Here is a 19,325-nt window from a genome sequence, read left to right on the forward strand (position 1 = left end):
ATGAATTTCAGTTTTTATACTGAAGAACTAAAATAAATTATCTTTTTGATGATATTCTAATTTTGTGAGAAGCATTTGTAGTTGTAGCATCTCTGCGCCAGGATAGCAAAACTAAGCCTAGCCATAGTTGGCGAAACACATTGACAGAGATGCTACCAATGTATTTGCATTAGAATTGAAAACTATTTTGCTCTATATGCCATTTTTTACAGTACATAAATGATAATGAATTTGTCGTCTGAGGAAGCCTATGCCCTTCTTTCTAGGCTCAACAAACCTAAAAAAATAAATAAATAAATAAAAGCATCAAGAGCGTTGTAAAAACTATTAAAGCTGCAAACTTGCTCACAAAACACACATGCATCAAAATTTGTGACTTTCTTCTCACCAGAAAACGAAAACGTGTCACTAAATAAATCTTCTTGTGTTTTAGAAATATTTCTTATATGTTATTAAGCCGTGAACAAGCTTTATTTGTTGAATCTGTAAAATTCCACTAAAGGATTGACACCTTTACTTACATACATGTATTTTAGGCAATAAAGCATTATATGCAACAGTGTTCAATTCAGCATTAGATCCAGTACCTTTCAGGACGTGGGTTATATCTCATGGACCTTCTGTCTTCTACTTCACTGTCATATTTCAATCTACTAGCATTACTGTCATCAACCTCATTACTGAAATTAAGTCTGAGGGGTCTTCTTTCTGGTTCCCAATCAGTAGAAAGGTATCGGGGACGATCCATCACGTCATTATCCACATCTGGTCTCCGGATAAAACGATTCTCGGTTTCAGTTTCATTATCTCTTCTACCTGTCCTCTCAGCTTCAGATCGTCTTTTATTAAGGAGCTGCTCATAAACCTCCATGGAAGTATATGCATCCTTCTTGGAAAAAGCTTGGTCTCGATTAGATATTGGCACTGATGGGTACTGTTCAGGTTCCACTCTGTTCTGGCTTTTATAATTCTGTCACATATAATAGAAAACATGTAAATGTGGTATTTTTACAGCATAAAAGACAAAAATCGATCACTGCTCCTAAAACGCTAAACTGACTTTGGGGAGGACTTTATGTTAAAAAATGGACTGGAGTTTCCACAGATTTGTTTTTATAGCAACTGTATAATATTTTTGCAGTTACGCAGTTGACTCATTGTCCTGTAGCAAGATAAAAGATGATCCCACTAAGTGCAAACCAGATGGGAGGGCATGTTGTTGCAAAATGCAGTAGTGGCTATGCCAGATACATGTGCCTTGAATTCAGAATTTGGAGGTTGTTGACCAAAATCTCGCAATACATGACCCCATCCATCCTTCGTTCAATCCCCTTTGCAAGAAAAAAAAAGTATCCCACAGTATGAAGTTTTCCCCACCATGCGTCACGCTTGGGCTAGTGTTCTTAGGGTCGTACTCAACCTTCATTTTCCTCTAAACATGGAGAGTGGAGTTGATACCAAAAAGTTCTATTCTGGTCTCATCTGACCACATGACCTTCTCCCTTGCCTCCTTTGGATCATCCGGATGGTCATTGGCAAACTTGAAACAAGCCTTGACATGTGCTGGTGTGAGCGGAGGGGACCTTGTGTGCTCTGCAGGATTTGAATCCATGACGGCGAAGTGTATTACTAACTAATGTTTGAGACTGTGGTCCCAGCTATCTTCTTCAGGTTATGACCAGGTCCTCCAGTGCAGTTTTTGTGTGATACCTGACCTTTCTAAGAATCATCCTTATCCCACGAGGTGAGATCTTGCACGGAGCCCCAGACCGATGAAGATTAACAGTTATCTTGTGTTTCTTCCATTTTCTAATAATTGTGCCAACGGTTGTTGCCTTCTCATAAGCTACTTGCCTATTGTCCTGTAGCCCATCCCAGCCCTGTGCAGTTCTAAAATTTTGTCCCTGATGTCCTTAGACAGTTCTTTGGTCTTGGCCATGGTGGAGAGAACTGAGTGTGTCAACAGGTGTCATTTATTCAGGTAACAAGTTCATACAGGTGCAATTAATACAAGTAATGAGTACAGAGTAGGAGAGCTTCTTATAATGAGATTTTTGTGTACTCACCGTAAAATCTCTTTCTCTTAGCCTTTAATTGGGGGACACAGAACCGTGGGTGTTATGCTGCTGTCCACTAGGAGGCGACACTATGCATAATCTGAAAAAGATTAACTTTGGCTCCTCCTCTGCAGTATACACCCCTGGAAGGCATCAGCCTTCTCCAGTTTTGTGCAAAAGCATTAGGAGGAATATACCAGAAACATAACCATGCCTGTAAGAAGGCTACTATAAACGAGCTCAAACAATATGAGAACCCAGCTCAAACAATATGAGAACCCAACCGTAACAACGGCCCGCAAGGGCAACAGGGTGGGAGCTGTGTCCCCTAATTAAAGGCTAAGAGAAAGAGATTTTACAGTGAGTACACAAAAATCTCCTTTACTCTGTCGCCTTATTGGGGGACACAGAACCGTGGGACGTCCCAAAGCAGTCCCTGGGTGGGAAGCAGTGGACGAATATTGAACTGACAGTTCCCTAAATTTGGGGTACTGCCGCCTGCAGGACCCGTCTACCCAGGCTCGCATACGCTGAGGACTGGGTATGCACTCTGTAGTGTTTTGTAAATGTGTGCAGGCTAGTCCAAGTGGCTGCCTTACACACTTGATGTGCCGAGGCTTGATGCTGAATGGCCCAAGAGGCCCCTACCGCCCGCGTAGAGTGAGCCGTGATACCGGCTGGAAGAGGAGAATTGTTAAGGCGGTAAGCTTCTTGAATGGTGGACTTGATCCACCTAGCAAGGGTGGCTTTGGAAGCCGGTAGGCCCTTGCGAACGCCTTCTGGAAGAAGGAAAAGTGAATCAGACTTCCGGAAGGGAGCAGTCCTAGACACGTAAATATGCAATGCCCTGACAAGGTCAAGCGTATGCAGAGCCTTCTCCACTCTATGAACGGGATCCGGGCAAAGAGATGGTAGTGAGATTTTCTCATTGAGGTGGAAGGTGGACACAACCTTCGGAAGGAAGGATGGCACTGTACGGAGAACCACCTTGTCCTGATGAAAAACCAGGAAGGGTTGCCTGCAGGAAAGAGCTGAAAGTTCGGACACCCTGCGTAGCGAGGTGATTGCCACCAGGAAAAAAACACTTTCTGTGATAGAAAGCGGAGTGAGACCTCCTTTAGGGGTTCAAAAGGAGGTGACTGTAGTGCTGTCAAGACCAGGTTGAGGTCCCACGTTTCCAGTGGACGTCTGTAGGGGGGAGCTAATCGGGAAACTCCCTGGAGAAAAATCCTTACTTGCGGCTTGTTAGCAATACGCCTCTGAAAGAGCACTGAAAGCGCTGACACCTGGCTCTTCAGCGAGCCCTGGGATAGCCCGGCGTCCAGGCCTGACTGAAGGAAACCGAGGACCTTTGGAAGAGAATAGGGAAGTGGAATCTGCCCACAAGAGTCGCACTATGTGAAGAAAGCCTTCCAGGTATGATAGTAAATCTTGGCTGAAGTTGGCTTTCGAGCCCTGATCATGGTTTTAACAACGTCCGATGAAAAACCTGCTTGGGTCAAAAACCAGGTCTCAATGGCCACGCCGTCAAATTGAGAGCCCCTGAGTTCTGGTGGAAGAACGGGCCTTGTGACAGAAGGTCGGGACGTGTGGGGAGACGCCAGGGAGCGTCTGCTGTGAGTTGCACTACGTCGGCGTACCATGTACGCCTGGGCCAGTCTGGAGCGAATAGGATGGTGGGAACACCCTCTTGTTTGATCTTCCTCAGGACTCTGGAAATCAGGGGAAGGTGTGGAAAATGTACAGAAGCTGGAACTGGGTCCAGTCCTGAACCAGGGCATCTGCTCCGAGCAACTGCGGATCGCGCGTCCTGGCCATGAAATTGGGAACTTTGGCATTGAGATGGAATGCCATCAGAACCACGTCCGGGGTCCCCCAACGATGGCAGATCTGATGGAAAACTTCGGGATGGAGAGACCACTCCCCCGAGTCCATTCCTTGACGGCTGAGATAGTCGGCTTCCCAGTTGTCCACACCCGGAATGTGGACCGCAGAGAGTACCGACCTCGCATCCTCCGCCCAGTGTAGGATACGTGTTACTTCGTTCATCGCCTGAATGCTGCGGGTGCCGCCTTGATGGTTCACGTATGCCACCGCCGTGGCATTGTCCGACTGCACTCTGATATGAGAGTCTGCTAGCAAGTGATGGAAGGCTTTCAATGCCAGGAAGATGGCCCGAATTTCCAGGATGTTGATGAGCATGGTCACTTCCATGGTGACCACTTGCCTTGCGCTCTGTGATGTAGGTGTACCGCGCCCCAACCCGTAAGGCTTGCACCGGTGGTCAAAACTTTTCAGTGACCGGAGAGAAAGGATTTTCCCATTGCAAGCGAGGTTGGCTGGAGCCACCAGTGCAGGGACCTCCTGGTTTTCACTGATAACAGGAACTCTCTGTTGAGGGAGAACAGATTCCTGTCCCAGGACTTGAGGATGGGGTCTGAGGTGAAACTGGGCAAATGGTACCGCCTCCATTGCCGCTGCCATCCTGCCCAGTCCGCTCGTGGCATACCGGAGAGATCGGGGAGAACCGCGGAGGAGAGTGTGAACTCCCAAACGGAGGGCCAGTGCCTTGTCCCTGGGGAGGATCACCAGACCCCTGGAGGTGTCGAATAGCATCCCCAGGAAGGTCAGAGACTGACTCTGGGTAGTCGAGGACTTCTGTAAATGACTAACCATCCCAGGCGACTCAGAGTGTCGATGGTGATTGAGACGTTGACCTCGCAGTCCTTGAAGGTGGGGGCCTTGATGAGAAGGTCGTCCAGGTATTGAACGACTACTATGCCTCTGGAGTGCAGAACGTCCATGGTAGCTGCCATGTCCTTTGTAAATGTTCTGGGAGCCGTGGCGAGACCAAACGGGAGGGCCACAAACTGGTAATGGTCTTGGTTAATTGCGAGTTTGAGAAATCTCTGATGGGCGGAGCAATCGGTATATGCAGGTATGCGTCCTGTATGTCTATGGAGGCGAGATATTCTCCTTCCTCCATGGACGCAACGATTGACCGGAGGGATTCCATGCGAAGGTGACGAACTCGGACATACTTATTGAGTTGCTTGAGGTCTAGTATGGGTCGGACACTGCCTCCCTTTTTGGGCACCACGAACAGGTTGGAGTAGAACCCTCGTAAGCGCTCGTCTGCTGGAACCGGTATTATGACTCCTGCTTGCAGGAGGGAAGAAACCGCTTGATGGAAGGCTTGAGCTTTGAGTGGAGGTTTTGGAGGGACAGAGAAAAAAACCTGTGCGGTGGGCTGGTAGTAACTCGATCTTGTATCCTGAAGACACTATTTCCTTGACCCACCTGTCTTCTGTAATAGGCAGCCAGACCTGCTGAAAGAGTAGCAGTCGTCCGCCTACAAGTGGGGTGTTTTCCTGAGGGGATGAGTAATGATGAATGAAAAGTCTGAGCTTTCCCTCCCTTGGATTTTGCCTGGCTTGCCTTTGACTGCCAGTTTCTGTCCGGTCTCTGTGCCGCCCGTGTGTTGTCCCTGCGAGGGGAACCGTTATGATTTTGTGCCGGGCGCGAGACGGACTAGCCTGAAGAATTCGGAAAGGATCGGAAACGAGATTGATTACGTCTTTTAAACGTGCGTTTTGGTTTTAGCTGAGGGAGGGAAGTACTTTTACCCCCGGAAGCATTGGATATCATTGTATCCAGCTTTTCACCGAAAGGACGGCCCCTGAAGTACGGGAGATTTGTTAGGGACTTTTTTGAGGCCGCATCCGCCTTCCATTCTCTTAGCCAGAGAATACGCCGGATTGTGATGGCGTTTGATGCTATTTCCGCTACCCCTCTTGCAGAATCCAACGCTGCATGGACCATGTAATCTGCCACCACTGCAATTTGCACCGACTGGTCCGCCAGCTGAGGATTTGAAGCTTGGAGGCCCTGTTGTAATAGATCAGCCCAGGCCATAATGGCCTTGGCTGCCCAAACTGAAGCAAATGCAGGAGCCAAAGAGGCACCTGCCGCCTCAAAGATTGAACGAGCCATGCGTTCTACCTGTCTGTCTGCTGCGTCCTTGAGGGTTGAGCTGTCCGGCAGCGAGAGAAGCGTTTGTGCTGCCAGCCTAGAGACTGGAGGATCCACTTTAGGCGGCTCTGTCCAATCCTTAGTGTCCTTCTGTGGGAAGGGGTACTTTGCTTTCAAGTATTTGCGATTGGCGAATTTTTTCTCAGGCTGCGAAAAATGCTTAGAAAGTATTTTTTTATTTTTTTTTAAATTCCGGGTGATCAGGAAAGACCTCAGATGGTTTCTGAACACTTTCAAAGGAAATCTTGTGTTCTGGTACTTCAGGGGTTGGATCAGAAAAGTCTAGCACCCGAAGGATGGAAGAGATTATATCCTCAACTAGCGCAGTATTGCTAGGGGGACAAGGGAGCAGAGCGTTCCTTGTTTCGTTATCTGAGTTGGAGTCACATATGCCCTCTGAGTCTTGCGCATCGCTAAAGAGCTCCCTAGCGGGCGAACTAGGGCTGTTCTGTGGTCTGGGATCGTTGTGGAGATCCACATTGTCTCTCTCTATCAGGGGACGGTCTCGGTGACCTGTAGCCACTGTGCCTCTCCCTGGAGGGGGACGACCTAGTGCTATGTGAGGACGCAGATGAACGCGACCTGTGGGTCCACTTACGTCTCGAACTGTCGTAAGCGGCCTGTTCCTGATACCGGACGTCCCTTTGCTGGGTAACGTTCATAGCTGAGACATGACCCTGCAGAGCCTGCAGTAGTGTGGATGGTCAGGTTATCTACAGACTTTGTCATAGGACTGCGACATCTGAGTCACCCATTCCGGCGCAGTAGCGGTCACAGAAGCGTTGCTGTTCTTTGGGTACAGTCCCGGCAGTGTGGGTATGTGCTGCCGCTGGGGAGAGTGGCCTTGCAGGCTGTGCAGACTGCGTAAAAGCAGTCTTGCCTGATCCTTTTTTGAGCCCGACATAGTACCCATTCGCAGAGGCCCTACAGGGGTATCTACGTAGAAGAAAGGAGGAGTAGGGGAGCGTTATAGGTGACAGGAACTCACAGCTGAGTACAAAGAACCCAGCTGTGATCTTACCCCACCGGTGCTCCCCCTAGGTCCAGCGCTGATAAATCCCACGTCTTGTGCCCCCCAGAGACTGCTGTGCTGCCTTCAGTTTCTTCAGGTGCAGCAAGATGGCCACCGGATTCTGAGGTGGAGGGGGAAGGGGGCGGAGAGCTGAAAAGGGCGCGCGGAGCTATGTAAAAGCACGCCCTTCCTGTCTCGATCCGCCCCTTCTATGACACTGTAGTGTCATTTTTCGTCATCCGGGGGGCGGGAATAAGGCGGCGACTTTGGCTAGGCCGAAGCCGCGGCCTAAATTTGATAGCTCATGCCCAGAAGGGCTCCAGGACGGCGCGGTTGTCCGGGGGAGGGTCGGATTCCAACCAGACCCCCCCGGATTGAACGGTAGGCTAGCGGTGGGGACATGAGCGCCACCTGGGCCCTGTGGGGGGTCCCTTTGAGGCGCTATGCAGCTGGTGCTGCCGCAGAGACAGGGGTGCCGGGAGCCCTGTCTCTGACAAGGGCCATGCCTGCCTGCACCTCCCCCGGTCCAAACAGGAGCCCGCAGCTGGGCTGGGGTCCCTGGACATGTATGGCCGAATGGTGCCTGGTACAGGCCCTACCTGCGGTGTCTCGACCTAATACCCCCAGAGGGGGATTAGGGAGGGTGCTGCTGTCACCGTCAGGGGGCTTCGTCCTACCCTCGACCTCAACCCAGAGCCCAAGGAACTGGGGAAGGAGGGGGGGGCCTCGACTTCGAACCAGTACCCGAGGGACTGGGGAAGGAGCGACATGGGGAAGAGCCATCTCGACCTCAACCGGGTACCCCTTAATAGGGGACCGAGGAGGGAGCCATGCCGGGAGTCTCACTGGAGACCCACTTTTCTTCATCTGTAATCCGGTGAAAAAAATTAAGGAAAAAAACGGAAGAGAAAAAAATCTTAGGTGTGCCTCCTCGCGACACTAAGCAAAAACTGGAGAAGGCTGACGCTGTCCAGGGGTGTATACTGCAGAGGAGGAGCCAAAGTTAATCTTTTTCAGATTATGCATAGTGTCGCCTCCTAGTGGACAGCAGCATAACACCCACGGTTCTGTGTCCCCCAATAAGGCGACAGAGTAAATAATAATACATTTTATTTCTATAGCGCCGACATATTCCGCAGCACTTTACATTTCAGAGGGGATTTGTACAGACAATAGACATTACAGCATAACAATAATCACATAGATTATAACAAATACCAAGAGGAATGAGGGCCCTGCTCGCAAGCTTACAGTCTATGAGGAAAGAGGTAGACACGAAAGGTGGGTGGTAACAATTGCCGATTGTTTGGACCAGCCATAATGTTAAGTGTGTAACAGTACAGACACAGAGGGCTAATGGATACATGAAGCATGTGGGAACATGATGCGGGGAACCTGGTTATGGTAAAACTTTTGACTGTGCCACCCAGGGATAGATTAGGTTAATGTGTTGAGGCGGTAGGCCAGTCTGAATAAATGCGTTTTCAGGGCACGCTTAAAATTGTGGGGATTGGGGACTAATCGTATTGACCTGGGAAGTGCATTCCAAAGAATTGGCGCAGCACGTGTAAAGTCTTGGAGACGGGAGTGGGAGGTTCTGATTATTGAGGATGCTAACCTCAGGTCATCAGCAGAATGGAGGGCGCGGGTACGGTGGTATACTGAAACAAGGGAGGAGATGTAGGGTGGTGCTGAGCCATGGAGTGCTTTGTGAGTGAGGGTAATAAGTTTGTACTGGATTCTGGATTAGATGGGTAGCCAGTGTAATGACTGGCACAAGGTAGAAGCATCGGTGAAACGATTGGCGAGTAATATGATCCTGGCTGCAGCATTCAAGACAGATTGGAGAGGGGAGAGTTTGGTAAGAGGGAGACCGATTAGAAGAGAGTTACAATAGTCGAGACGAGAATGAATAAGAGAAACAGTAAGAGTTTTTGAGGAGTCAAAAGTAAGAAAAGGTCGAATTCTAGAAATGTTTTTGAGGTGCAGATGACAAGAGCGAGCCAGTGATCGAATGTGGGGAGCAAAGGAAAGCTCGGAGTCAAGTATGACCCCAAGGTAGCGGGCATGTTGCTGGGGAGTAATAGTGGAACCACACACGGAAATGGCAATGTCGGGTATAGGTACATTAGTAGAGGGAGGAAACACAAGGAGTTCAGTCTTTGACAGGTCCAGTTTCAGATATAGTGAGGACATGATGTTAGACACAGCGTTTAGACAGTCGCCGGTGTTTTCTAGAAAGGCTGGTGTGATGTCAGGAGAAGCAGCGTATAATTGGGTGTCATCAGCATAGAGATGGTACTGGAAACCAAATCTACTGGTTGTTTGACCAATAGGGGCAGTGTACAAGGAGAAGAGGAGGGGGCCTAGAACCGATCCTTGATTAACCCCAACAGTAAAGCTGGAGTCACACATAGCAACTTACCAGCGATCCCGACAACGATATCAACGTGTCAGGATCGCTGGCAAGTCGCTATGTGATCGCTGGTGAGCTGTCAAACAGACAGCTTCACCAGCGATTAGCACAGCGATGCAGAGCGCGCGGCATCGCTGTGTTCGTTAGCGCTGATGCCATATTCATGTCAAAAATAAAAAATATTGTTATTCTCACCTTCCGACGTCCCGCGCAACATTCCCGCCTCTCTCCACGCTCCGGTCCCAGTAATCCTTTGCGAGAATTACCGCGATGACGTCCGTTCTCGCAGTCATTCTTGCAAAGGATTACTGGGACCGGGAGCGTGGAGAGAGGTGGGAAGACTGCGCGGGACGCCGGAAGGTGAGAATAACAATATTTTTTCTTCTTTTTATCATTTTACAGCTGATCGCTGGTCTCCCGCCTGCCACACGCAGCGATGCGTGTTGGCCAGCGGGAGATCAGCGACGAAAAAAATGTCCAGGGGTTTCTTGCAGCGATCCCGGCAGGGTGGGCCTGTCGCTGATCGCTGTCACACACAGCGATCTCGCTGGTGAGATCGCTGTTGTGTCACAATAGTTGCGACTCAGCAGCGATCTCGCTAGCGAGATTGCTATGTGTGACGGGGCCTTAAGGGGAAGGTGAGAGAAGGAGGAATCGGCAAAAGATACAGTAAAGGAGCGGTCAGAGAGATAGGAGAACCAGGAGAGAACGGTGTCCTTGAGGCCAATGGAACGGAACATAGCGAGGAGGAGCTGATGATCCACAGTGTTGAATTCTGCAGAGAGATCCAAGAGAATTAGCATGGAGTAATGACCATTTGATTTAGCTGTTAGTAGATCATTAGAGACTTTAGTGAGGGCAGTTTCAGTAGAGTGTAAAGAGCGGAAACCGGATTGGAGAGGGTCCGGAAGAGAGTTATCAGAGAGATAGCGGATAAGACGGGAGTTCCAGGAGTTTAGAGATGAAGGGAAGATTAGAGACAGGTCTATAGTTAGCTGCACAGTTTAGGTCGAGGGATGGTTTTTTAAGTAGTGGATTGTCATTAACTCATTTTCTGCTCCAACAGTTGAGAGTTCCCCTTCTGTTGTCCCTCTGGTGGTGACAGGAGGTAGTGCGGTTGGTTTAAGTGGTAGTGATCTGCCACCTGATGAGGAAGATAACGATTGGATCTCTGGATTATCAGACTGGATATAAGACAGCCGACGCCCTATCCGGGTGCTGGTGATTCAGTCTGCTTCTCAGATCCTGGACTTCAGCTCTCTTCCAGTCTTCTCAAGTTAAGTTTGTTTTTTGCTAATGTTCACACTTGCGCTTGTTGGTCAATTCAGATTTTTGTGTAATCAGCCTGCCACTGCTGGGGCTATGCTGAAATTCCACTCCTATTAATCAGTATTTGCCAATCTGCTTTTTGTCCCTTATTAGATTGGCCTCTTTTTTGCTCTGTCTCAAAAGATTTCAGAGTGCTGATATAGGTTTAGAAGTCTAGTGACTTCAGAGTTAATTTTGCTATCAGAAGTGTTGGACAATATTTTTGTAGGTTTTTTTTTGGCAGATTGCAGACAGTGGCTTTCCTTTACTGTCCTTTTTAGTTAGTCGGGCCCCATCGTTTGCTCAGCCTATTTTCCTGCCTGTGTTTGTGCTTTCATCTTGTTTCACCGTCAATACATGTGGGGGGCTGTCTTTCCTTTGGGATCTGCTCTGGGGCAGTTTGTTTTCCTCTTTTCCTGCTTTAGGCTTATGTAGTTCTCCAGTTGTGACGAAGCATCTAGGACCAACGTAGGAACGCTCCACGACTGCTGCTAGTTGTGCAGGTAAGATCAGGGATCTGCAATCTGCATAGTTACCAACTTCTCTGGTTTTCTGAGACTTAGCTTGTTGTCTTTTTTTTCCTCCTCGGTTTCCCATTCATAACAGTGGATGTATGATGGCATGCTTAAATGAGGAGGGAAAGATACCAGAAGAGAGAGAGAGAGGTTAAATATTTTAGTTAGGTGAGGGGTGACAGCAGGGGAAAGGGACTGGACAGATGTGATGGAAATGGGTCACCGGTGCAAGTGGTTGGGCGTGAAGAAGAAAATAACAGGACTGGAAGAGCCAGAATTCTTGCTGGTTGATAGATGATAAAATACTTATTTAATTGAATAAAATGCAATTTAATTATGTAAAAATCACACAATGTGATTTTCTTGATTTTATTTTTAGGTTCTGTCTCTCATAGTTGAAAGGTACCTATGATAACAATTATAGACCTTTGTAGGTGGGAAAACTTGCAAAATCAGCAGTGTATAAAATAATTGTTTCCCACACTGTACATAGAAACCATCTAATCAACTTTTTGCAAGTCACAAAGATAAGATAGTCGGTATATAAAATCTCAAATTTTGAATCATTAGACCTCAGTACAGATTTTCACTAATGTAACTTCCAGTTCTTGAGTTGCTTGGCCTAAACTAGTCTCTTCTTCTTTCTACAGTCATGAGCAGTAGCTTCTTTGCAACAATTTGACCATACAGATCTGCTCACAGTCTGCTCTGGCCAGTTGGTGTTGTAATGTGTCTGCCTCTTGATATCTGCGCATCATTTATGAAGACTGTTATTTCAGGTGCTGTCAATTTGCAGCTCCTGAGGCTGGTAACTCTACTTAACTTATCCTCTGCAGCAGAGGTAATTCTTGGTCTTCCTTCATAGGTCAGACATCATGAGAAACAGTTTCACCAATTGAAGCACTTGAGAATAACGTCAAGGTTTTAGCTATTTTTTTTCATCGCCAGACCTGCTAATCTTATAGTAATGATGGACTGTTGTTTCTCTTTGATCAGTTGAGTGGAGCTTGCCATATTCTGGTTTATTGCAGTGTGGAACAGGGCTCTGCACTGTATGGAATTGTGTACCAGCACTGTTTCTGAAAAACATACCTGATGGTTGAAAACTGTTTCTGAATGCCGGTGACTCCATGAATGAACTCTTGACGAGGCATACCTGTTCATCGGAAGCCATTCCAGGTGACTACCATATGAAGCAGCTTGAGGGAAGGTAAAATTGTCGCAAGAGTAACTAAGTGTTAACACATTCTGGTTTGCTTCCCAATTGTTTTTTAATTACTTTTTTCCCCAAGTGTGTTCCTTCTTGACTTTGCTTCCTTGAGTCTGAAGTCAGTGTATATTTGGATTTTTCAAGGTTTAGAATATCCAAGCGGTGGTGTGTCAAGTGCTGTAGCTACATCTGAGCAGATTACCTGCATGTGGTCTACATAATAATGGTTGGGCTGCGTACTGGAAAGTTGCCCTATTGAAGTGAACAGGAGGGGTGCCAAGTGTTAGAACCCCACCAATCATATAATAATGGCTGACTCATATAATAATGGCTGATTCGAAGATGAGAACATAAATATTCTGAACAAGGAAATCCCATTTAAGAAATAAAAGAATGAATATGTTATAATAAATGCAAATGACTGATACATCAGCTCTGAGCTTCCCACATAAATCAGAATTGGGTTTTGTAGACTAATTGAACTACAGTGTTTTTTTTTTTTTTTAAATTTTGGATTACCAGAACATTTTTTTCTCCCTCCAGTGCGGCTTTGTGTATCCTCTCCTGTTCATCATCCTTCATTCTGAGGAACTGATTGTACTCCCGGTTTCTCTCGAGGCGCAGTCTTTCCTACAAATATAAAAGCAAATAAAATGGCACCGTCATACATTAATGTACACAAGATCCTAAACTGGGAAAAGCTTATGACTAAAAGAATAAACAGAGCGATGTACAATATGTATGCAAAGTTCAACATGGAAACATGATTTTGCAGGTCAGTAAGTTTACGAAGATACCAAACATGTTTTCTAATTATTTTATTAGTTTAAAAACATTCAGAGCTTTGTAAAAAAAAAAACATATATAATTTTGTTTTGCATCACCCTTTTCCAAGACACACCACTTTTTTATATTACCATAAAAGGAGCTGTGTCAGGTCTTGTTTTTTGTGTGGGGAGACGGTGTATTTATTCATTCAATGTTGAGGAACATACAATGTTTTGATCACTTCTTAGTTAATTTTTTGCACTATTACAATAACCAAAAAAAAAAACACAATTCTGGTGTTTTTATTTTTTTCTTCTCTACAGTGTTTACTGTTCAGCCTAATCTAATTTTGAAAAGTCTACTTTTCAGGATGCAGTGATACCAAATATCTTTTTTATCCTTAACTTTAGAAAGAGTGGGTGGGGAGGACGATAAAAATATTTATATTTTTGAAAAACGTTTTTTTCCCTACTCTTTACTTTGTTAGTCCCCTTAGGGGACTTGAACCTGTGATAGTCTGATCGCTTGTACTATATACGGCAGGGATGTGAAACTCAAATACAAAGAGGGTCAAAATTAAAAATTTATTAAAAAAATGTGTACAATTGAGTAAGTTTTTCCTTATCAAATATAACGATGAACAAAGTACATTTTAATTAATAGATCTTAAGAGTCAGTTCACACGACCAAAGCGCTGTGTATTCCATCGCAGGTAGGGGCATACATAGAAATCATAGGGCCATAGCAGAAGTTCTAATTGGGCTCCCCCCACCAAAAAAAAAAAAAGCACAAAAAAAACAAACCTTAATATTCAGTGGGGGTCACAGGAGAGCATAACCCACAGCTCTGCAGACCTTACAAAATAATTTTCCACCTATTTAAGCCCCTACAGTAACAATTGTCCTCATAAAGTGCGATTGCCAATAAAAATGCCCCCCAAACACAGTATGATATCACCACAGTGAATTCCTCCACAGTACCCTCCACGCATGCCTGAAATTCCCCAGCAAAGTATGGTGACCCCAACACAATATGATGCCCCAACTGTGATTCTTACACAGCCGACCACACAGTATATTGGGCTCCACATGGTCCTCCATAAAGCTTTATTTGCCCTGCTCCTCCATACAGTATAATGGCGCCACATAGTCCACCATATAGTATAATGGACAGGGCTGCCACTAGGAATTTCAGGGCCCCATACTGACAAAATTTAAGGGGCCCCCCTTGAGACTTCACCCAGGCTCCACCCCCAGTTCCACCTCTACCTTAGTTCCTCCTCCACCACGCGAACCTTTCAAAATCCCTCCGTCCTTTCTTGGAAAAACGGCTGAGCTGCAGGTGGAGACAGTCAACATGCTGGTACTGGTCAGCACAGTCTGTGCTGACTAAAAGGATAGGACAATGGTTGAGCTGCAGGTGGAGACAGTCAACATACTGGTACTCGTCAACACAGTCTGTGCTGGCTAAAAGGATAGGACAACGGCTGAGCTGCAGGTGGAGACAGTCAACAATGTTCCTACTAATCATGGACACTGGAGATTTGTCCCCCTGGCTCCCCCATCATCAGCGCGACCACCATGCTAACGGAGACGTTGGCGAGAGCGCGAGAGATAGAGACAGACACAGACTAGTTACCTTACCCTGCTCGCTCGCCGCCTCGTGACTCTGCCTGCCATCTGCGCTTCACCGTCCCGCCGCCGTCCACCGTCTTCTGCGACTACTCCCAGTCCCACGTGGCGAGCGCACACCACTCTGCTCTGGGATGAGGAAGTCGAGCAGAGCAGCGCGTGACGTCACATGAGGGCGGCGCTGGACCATGGTGCACGGGGGGAGGGGGCACGGCAGGCGCTGGGTCATGATTTAATATAAAGCGGCACTGCTGGATAAACAGAGAAGCCTGAACAAAATGTGAGGTGGAGGGGCCCAGGCACGGACCAGGCTGCCAGCGTGCTCGGGCGCTGGGCGGGGCCCCCCCTAATCACTGGGACCCATACACTTGTAAGGGCTGTTATGCCCTGATGGCGGCCCTGATTATGGACCCTACATTGCCTTCCATACAAAATGCTGACACAAGTGAAAGTGTGATGCTGGGCAGGGAATGGGGGGACCGAGCCAGCATCGTGGGCCAAATATAATCACCCCGTGGGACAGAGTTTGGCATGTGTGAAATAGAGCAATACTAATGTATTGCTGTACATTGTAAAAATGTCTGTTATGATGCCCAGCCACAGGCCAGACGTCACAGAAGGGCTCACATGACAGGCACAGGGTCCTTCAGCCGGCTCTCAAAGCTTCCTATCGGCTTCCTGTGAACTCGTCACTGCCGATGGGAACCCCAGATTATGTCTATGTCGGATAGTAGGGAATCTTGTCACTAGGATGAACCCTCCTAAGCTGTCTGTATGGAAATGTAGGTCATAGGAAGCTGAACAAAATGATACCTTGATATCTGCGATCCAATGTTTTATTCCAGAGAAATACACTTTTTCCTTATATGTAAATAAGGTGTTTCAGGCTCCGGCACATCACTGATCTGTATGAGAATCTATCTCCAAAGATTATTTTAAATAAATGGGGCGGGGGGGAGACATGTACCCAACACAGAAAAGTAACACTGAACTTTGTCTTCTTGTAAACACATTTTTCGCAGTTCTCTGAGCTCTGCTGAACTGTATCAATATTGCAGCCATGTCTGCCTGTGATATAGAAGCTGAGAGGAACTGCAGATGTGTCTGGTATAATCACACACAGCTCTGCAGTGAGATCAGGACAGCAGAGAGCGGCCATTACACATCACACTAATAATGACCCCTTCATGTAAAATAAGCTCTGGAGGCAGATTCTCAGGCAGGTCTGTGTCCGCTGCGTAGTTCTGGAACAGCTCATTTACATGTGAGAAAAACATGGATTGCTAAGGAGTAAGATATCAGACCGCAGATATCAAGGTACCATTTTTTTGAGCTTCCAATAACCTATATGCCCATATAGATGGCTTAAAAATGACGATCCTACTCACAGATTCCCTTTAAGTGCTGCTGTTAGTGATTGACAGCGGCATATAAGAGGTAAAAAGCAGAGATAAACAGGTGCGCCGATCACTGATGTTAGAGGTAAATGGCATCTACCCACTGTGGTGCGGGCTTCTAAACCCCTGCCAAAGTCCATGACACGTTCCGTGACGCATTTACACGTCATGGAGGATGAAGGGGTTAATACATTACCAGTGACAAGTGTTCCTGGGTGACAGTGCTCACTTATCCTGTAGTCAGTGCTGCTTACATGTTTCTAATATAACCAAACAAAAGGACATAAACCAAAAAATGTTTATTTACGGGAATAAATTGGTTATAGCTATAAATAAATAGAATACCCCAGTATATTAAAACAACTAATAATAAAGGGTTAATGGCCAGAAGCAACTGAATGGACGCTGATCCGAAACGCGCGTCGGGGAGTGCTCTGCACAAAGTCGTGGTCTGCCTAACTGTTCACTCAGGAATTCACCTTTCTAATATATTTTTGACCTGCCATTTACTTTGTCCGTGGGGAGTGTTTTATGATCTTTGACACTCACACCATACTACCTGCGATATTGTTGACCTCTTGGTCGTTATTCATTAGTGTATCGATTGTGTAATGCTAGTATATGGGTCACAACATGTCCCTGTTGTTTTTAATGGCTGGCTAGCAGTATTTGTAGGTGTGGACTACTATTTATACATTTTTTATATACAATATTGTGAATTTATGGTAACATTTATATTATATATATATATATTATATAAAGCTCAAAGTGTGTATGTATGTGTGTATGTATGTATGTATATATGTGTGTGTGTGTGTGTGTGTGTGTGTGTGTGTGTGTGTGTGTGTATTATGTGTGTATGTCCGGGATAGGCATCCGCACCGTCGCAGCTACAGCCACAAAATTTGGCACAGTCACACGTCTGGACCCCGAGAGCGTCCTAAGCTATGTTGTGAGGCGAAATTTTAACCCCGCACGTTCCAATTCACCAAACAATTTTGCCCCTGTCTACATACTGGGGGGAAAAGTGTGTGCGCGTCAAGCCCCGCCCCTCATTATGATGTCACAATGCCCCTATTTGCATACTGGGGAAGCAGTGTGTGCGTATCAAGCCCCGCCCCTCATTATGATGTCACAATGAGTGCCATGGCGACGCTGATGTCAAAGGTTGCAAGCCCCGCCGCCGCTCATTATGATGTCATAATGGTTGACTATGGATTGGAGGATGTGTGTGAGTATATGGGCACCGGACTATGGGATGGAGGATATGTATGATTGGTATATGGGAACGGGACTATGGGATGATGTGTGATGGGTATATTTTTGCACTGGACTATGGGATGGAGGATATGTATGACAGGTATATGGGCACGGGACTATGGGATGGAGGATGTGTGATGGGTATATGGGCATTGGACTATGAGATGGAGGATATGTTTGATGGGTATATGGGCACGGGACTATGGGATGGCGGATATGTATATGGTCATGGGACTATGGGATGGCGGATATGTATGATGGGTATATGGGCACAGGACTATGGGATGGAGGATATGTATGATGGGTATATGGGCATGGGACTATGGGATGGAGGATATGTATGATGGGTATATAGGCACGGGACTATGGGATGGAGGATATGTATGATGGGTATATGGGCATGGGACTATGAGATAAAGAATATGTATGATGGGTATATGGGCATGGGACTATGGGATGGAGGATATGTATGATGGGTATATGGGCATGGGACTATGGGATGAAGAATATGTATGATGGGTATATGGGCATGGGCCTATTGGATGGTGGATATGTATGATGGGTATATGGGCATGGGACTATGGGATGGAGGATAATTATAATTTGTTATAACTAACCACAGTTAGTTACTATGCCCGGGCAGCGCCGGGCTCTTCAGCTAGTATATATATATATTACTGCCATTCCATTGGCAGCTTTTTTGTATATATATATAAAATACATTTATTCCTTTGTGTGGACACCCTTATGCATCTGCACCGATTTGCCAATTTTTTGCATTAATAAAGGCGTTTGTATTTTAATTTTACTCCTTCCTGTCCTCTCATTGTTGGTTGAACACATATTTTATCATTTATTTCATTATTATATTTATTATTTTAATTTTTTCATTTATTTTTTATCATTACTTATTTTATTATATTTTATTCTTTATTATTTTTTTACTATTTTTTAATTTTTTTTAATTTTTATTTTATCTCCCATGTATTTTTAATCTTAGTCTTGGTGGTATTTTTAGGTTTTCACATGTTTCAAAGAAGAGGACTTACCTGGGCCGACAGCCGCTCACCTATGGGCAGAGACAATCCATGGGTGACTGGGTCCACTTCACCCGTAGTTCTCAGGTGCTTCTAAGTGAGAAGAGAATGCTATACTAAATTACTAACCAACAATATTACTTTAAGCTTCATGTTAATTAATGGTACCAAAACCTACAATTCCATTACAAAAGTATTACCTGCTTTATGATGGCACTTATACCTTTAAGGATCGGGCCAATAGGTCTGCGGCGCAGAACAATTATTTTTACTGTTAACATTGCAGCAATCAGAATTTTTTTGGTAATGTCTCGAGGCTATATTTTACATGGATGGATTGTAGGCTAAATACATTCTACAAAGAAGATTTTGAATTAAGTTTCTTTAATTAGTTAAAAACAATACAAAAAAATGCTAGAGTAGCACAAATCTCAATCATTATTGATTGCCAACAAATAGTGGATAAATCAAATCAATATATTTACATCCATACATAAGCAGGCAAGGACTAATCAGCCATTAAATCATGCAGCAAATTGCAATGTATTATTTGATTATAGAATGACTTGAGAAAGTGCAGAAATGCTTCAGCAAAAATGGACTGTGAGCAACGGAGCATTGATTGGCGGGTGATAATAAGCCACACAATGAGAAAACTAGCATCAGGTCTCATACATGGCAG

General features: G+C 45.9%; 1 protein-coding gene across 4 annotated transcripts in view; it reads right to left on the reverse strand.

The window, feature by feature from the left end:
* CSPP1 (centrosome and spindle pole associated protein 1) overlaps window positions 1-19,325 on the reverse strand; it is a 152,143-nt gene that overhangs the window by 113,649 nt on the left and 19,169 nt on the right. For all 4 annotated transcript variants that reach the window (XM_073583880.1, XM_073583879.1, XM_073583881.1 and 1 more), the window contains 3 exons: window positions 18,656-18,736; window positions 13,070-13,180; window positions 588-970 (listed from right to left, as the gene is read on the reverse strand). In XM_073583880.1, coding sequence (XP_073439981.1) covers window positions 588-970; window positions 13,070-13,180; window positions 18,656-18,736 — 575 coding nt within the window. The remainder of the gene's footprint in view (window positions 1-587; window positions 971-13,069; window positions 13,181-18,655; window positions 18,737-19,325) is intronic.

This window comes from Dendrobates tinctorius, unplaced genomic scaffold (genome assembly GCF_039654945.1).
Source record: "Dendrobates tinctorius isolate UK_male_01 unplaced genomic scaffold, ASM3965494v1 ptg000082l, whole genome shotgun sequence".
Lineage (NCBI taxonomy): Eukaryota > Metazoa > Chordata > Amphibia > Anura > Dendrobatidae > Dendrobates > Dendrobates tinctorius.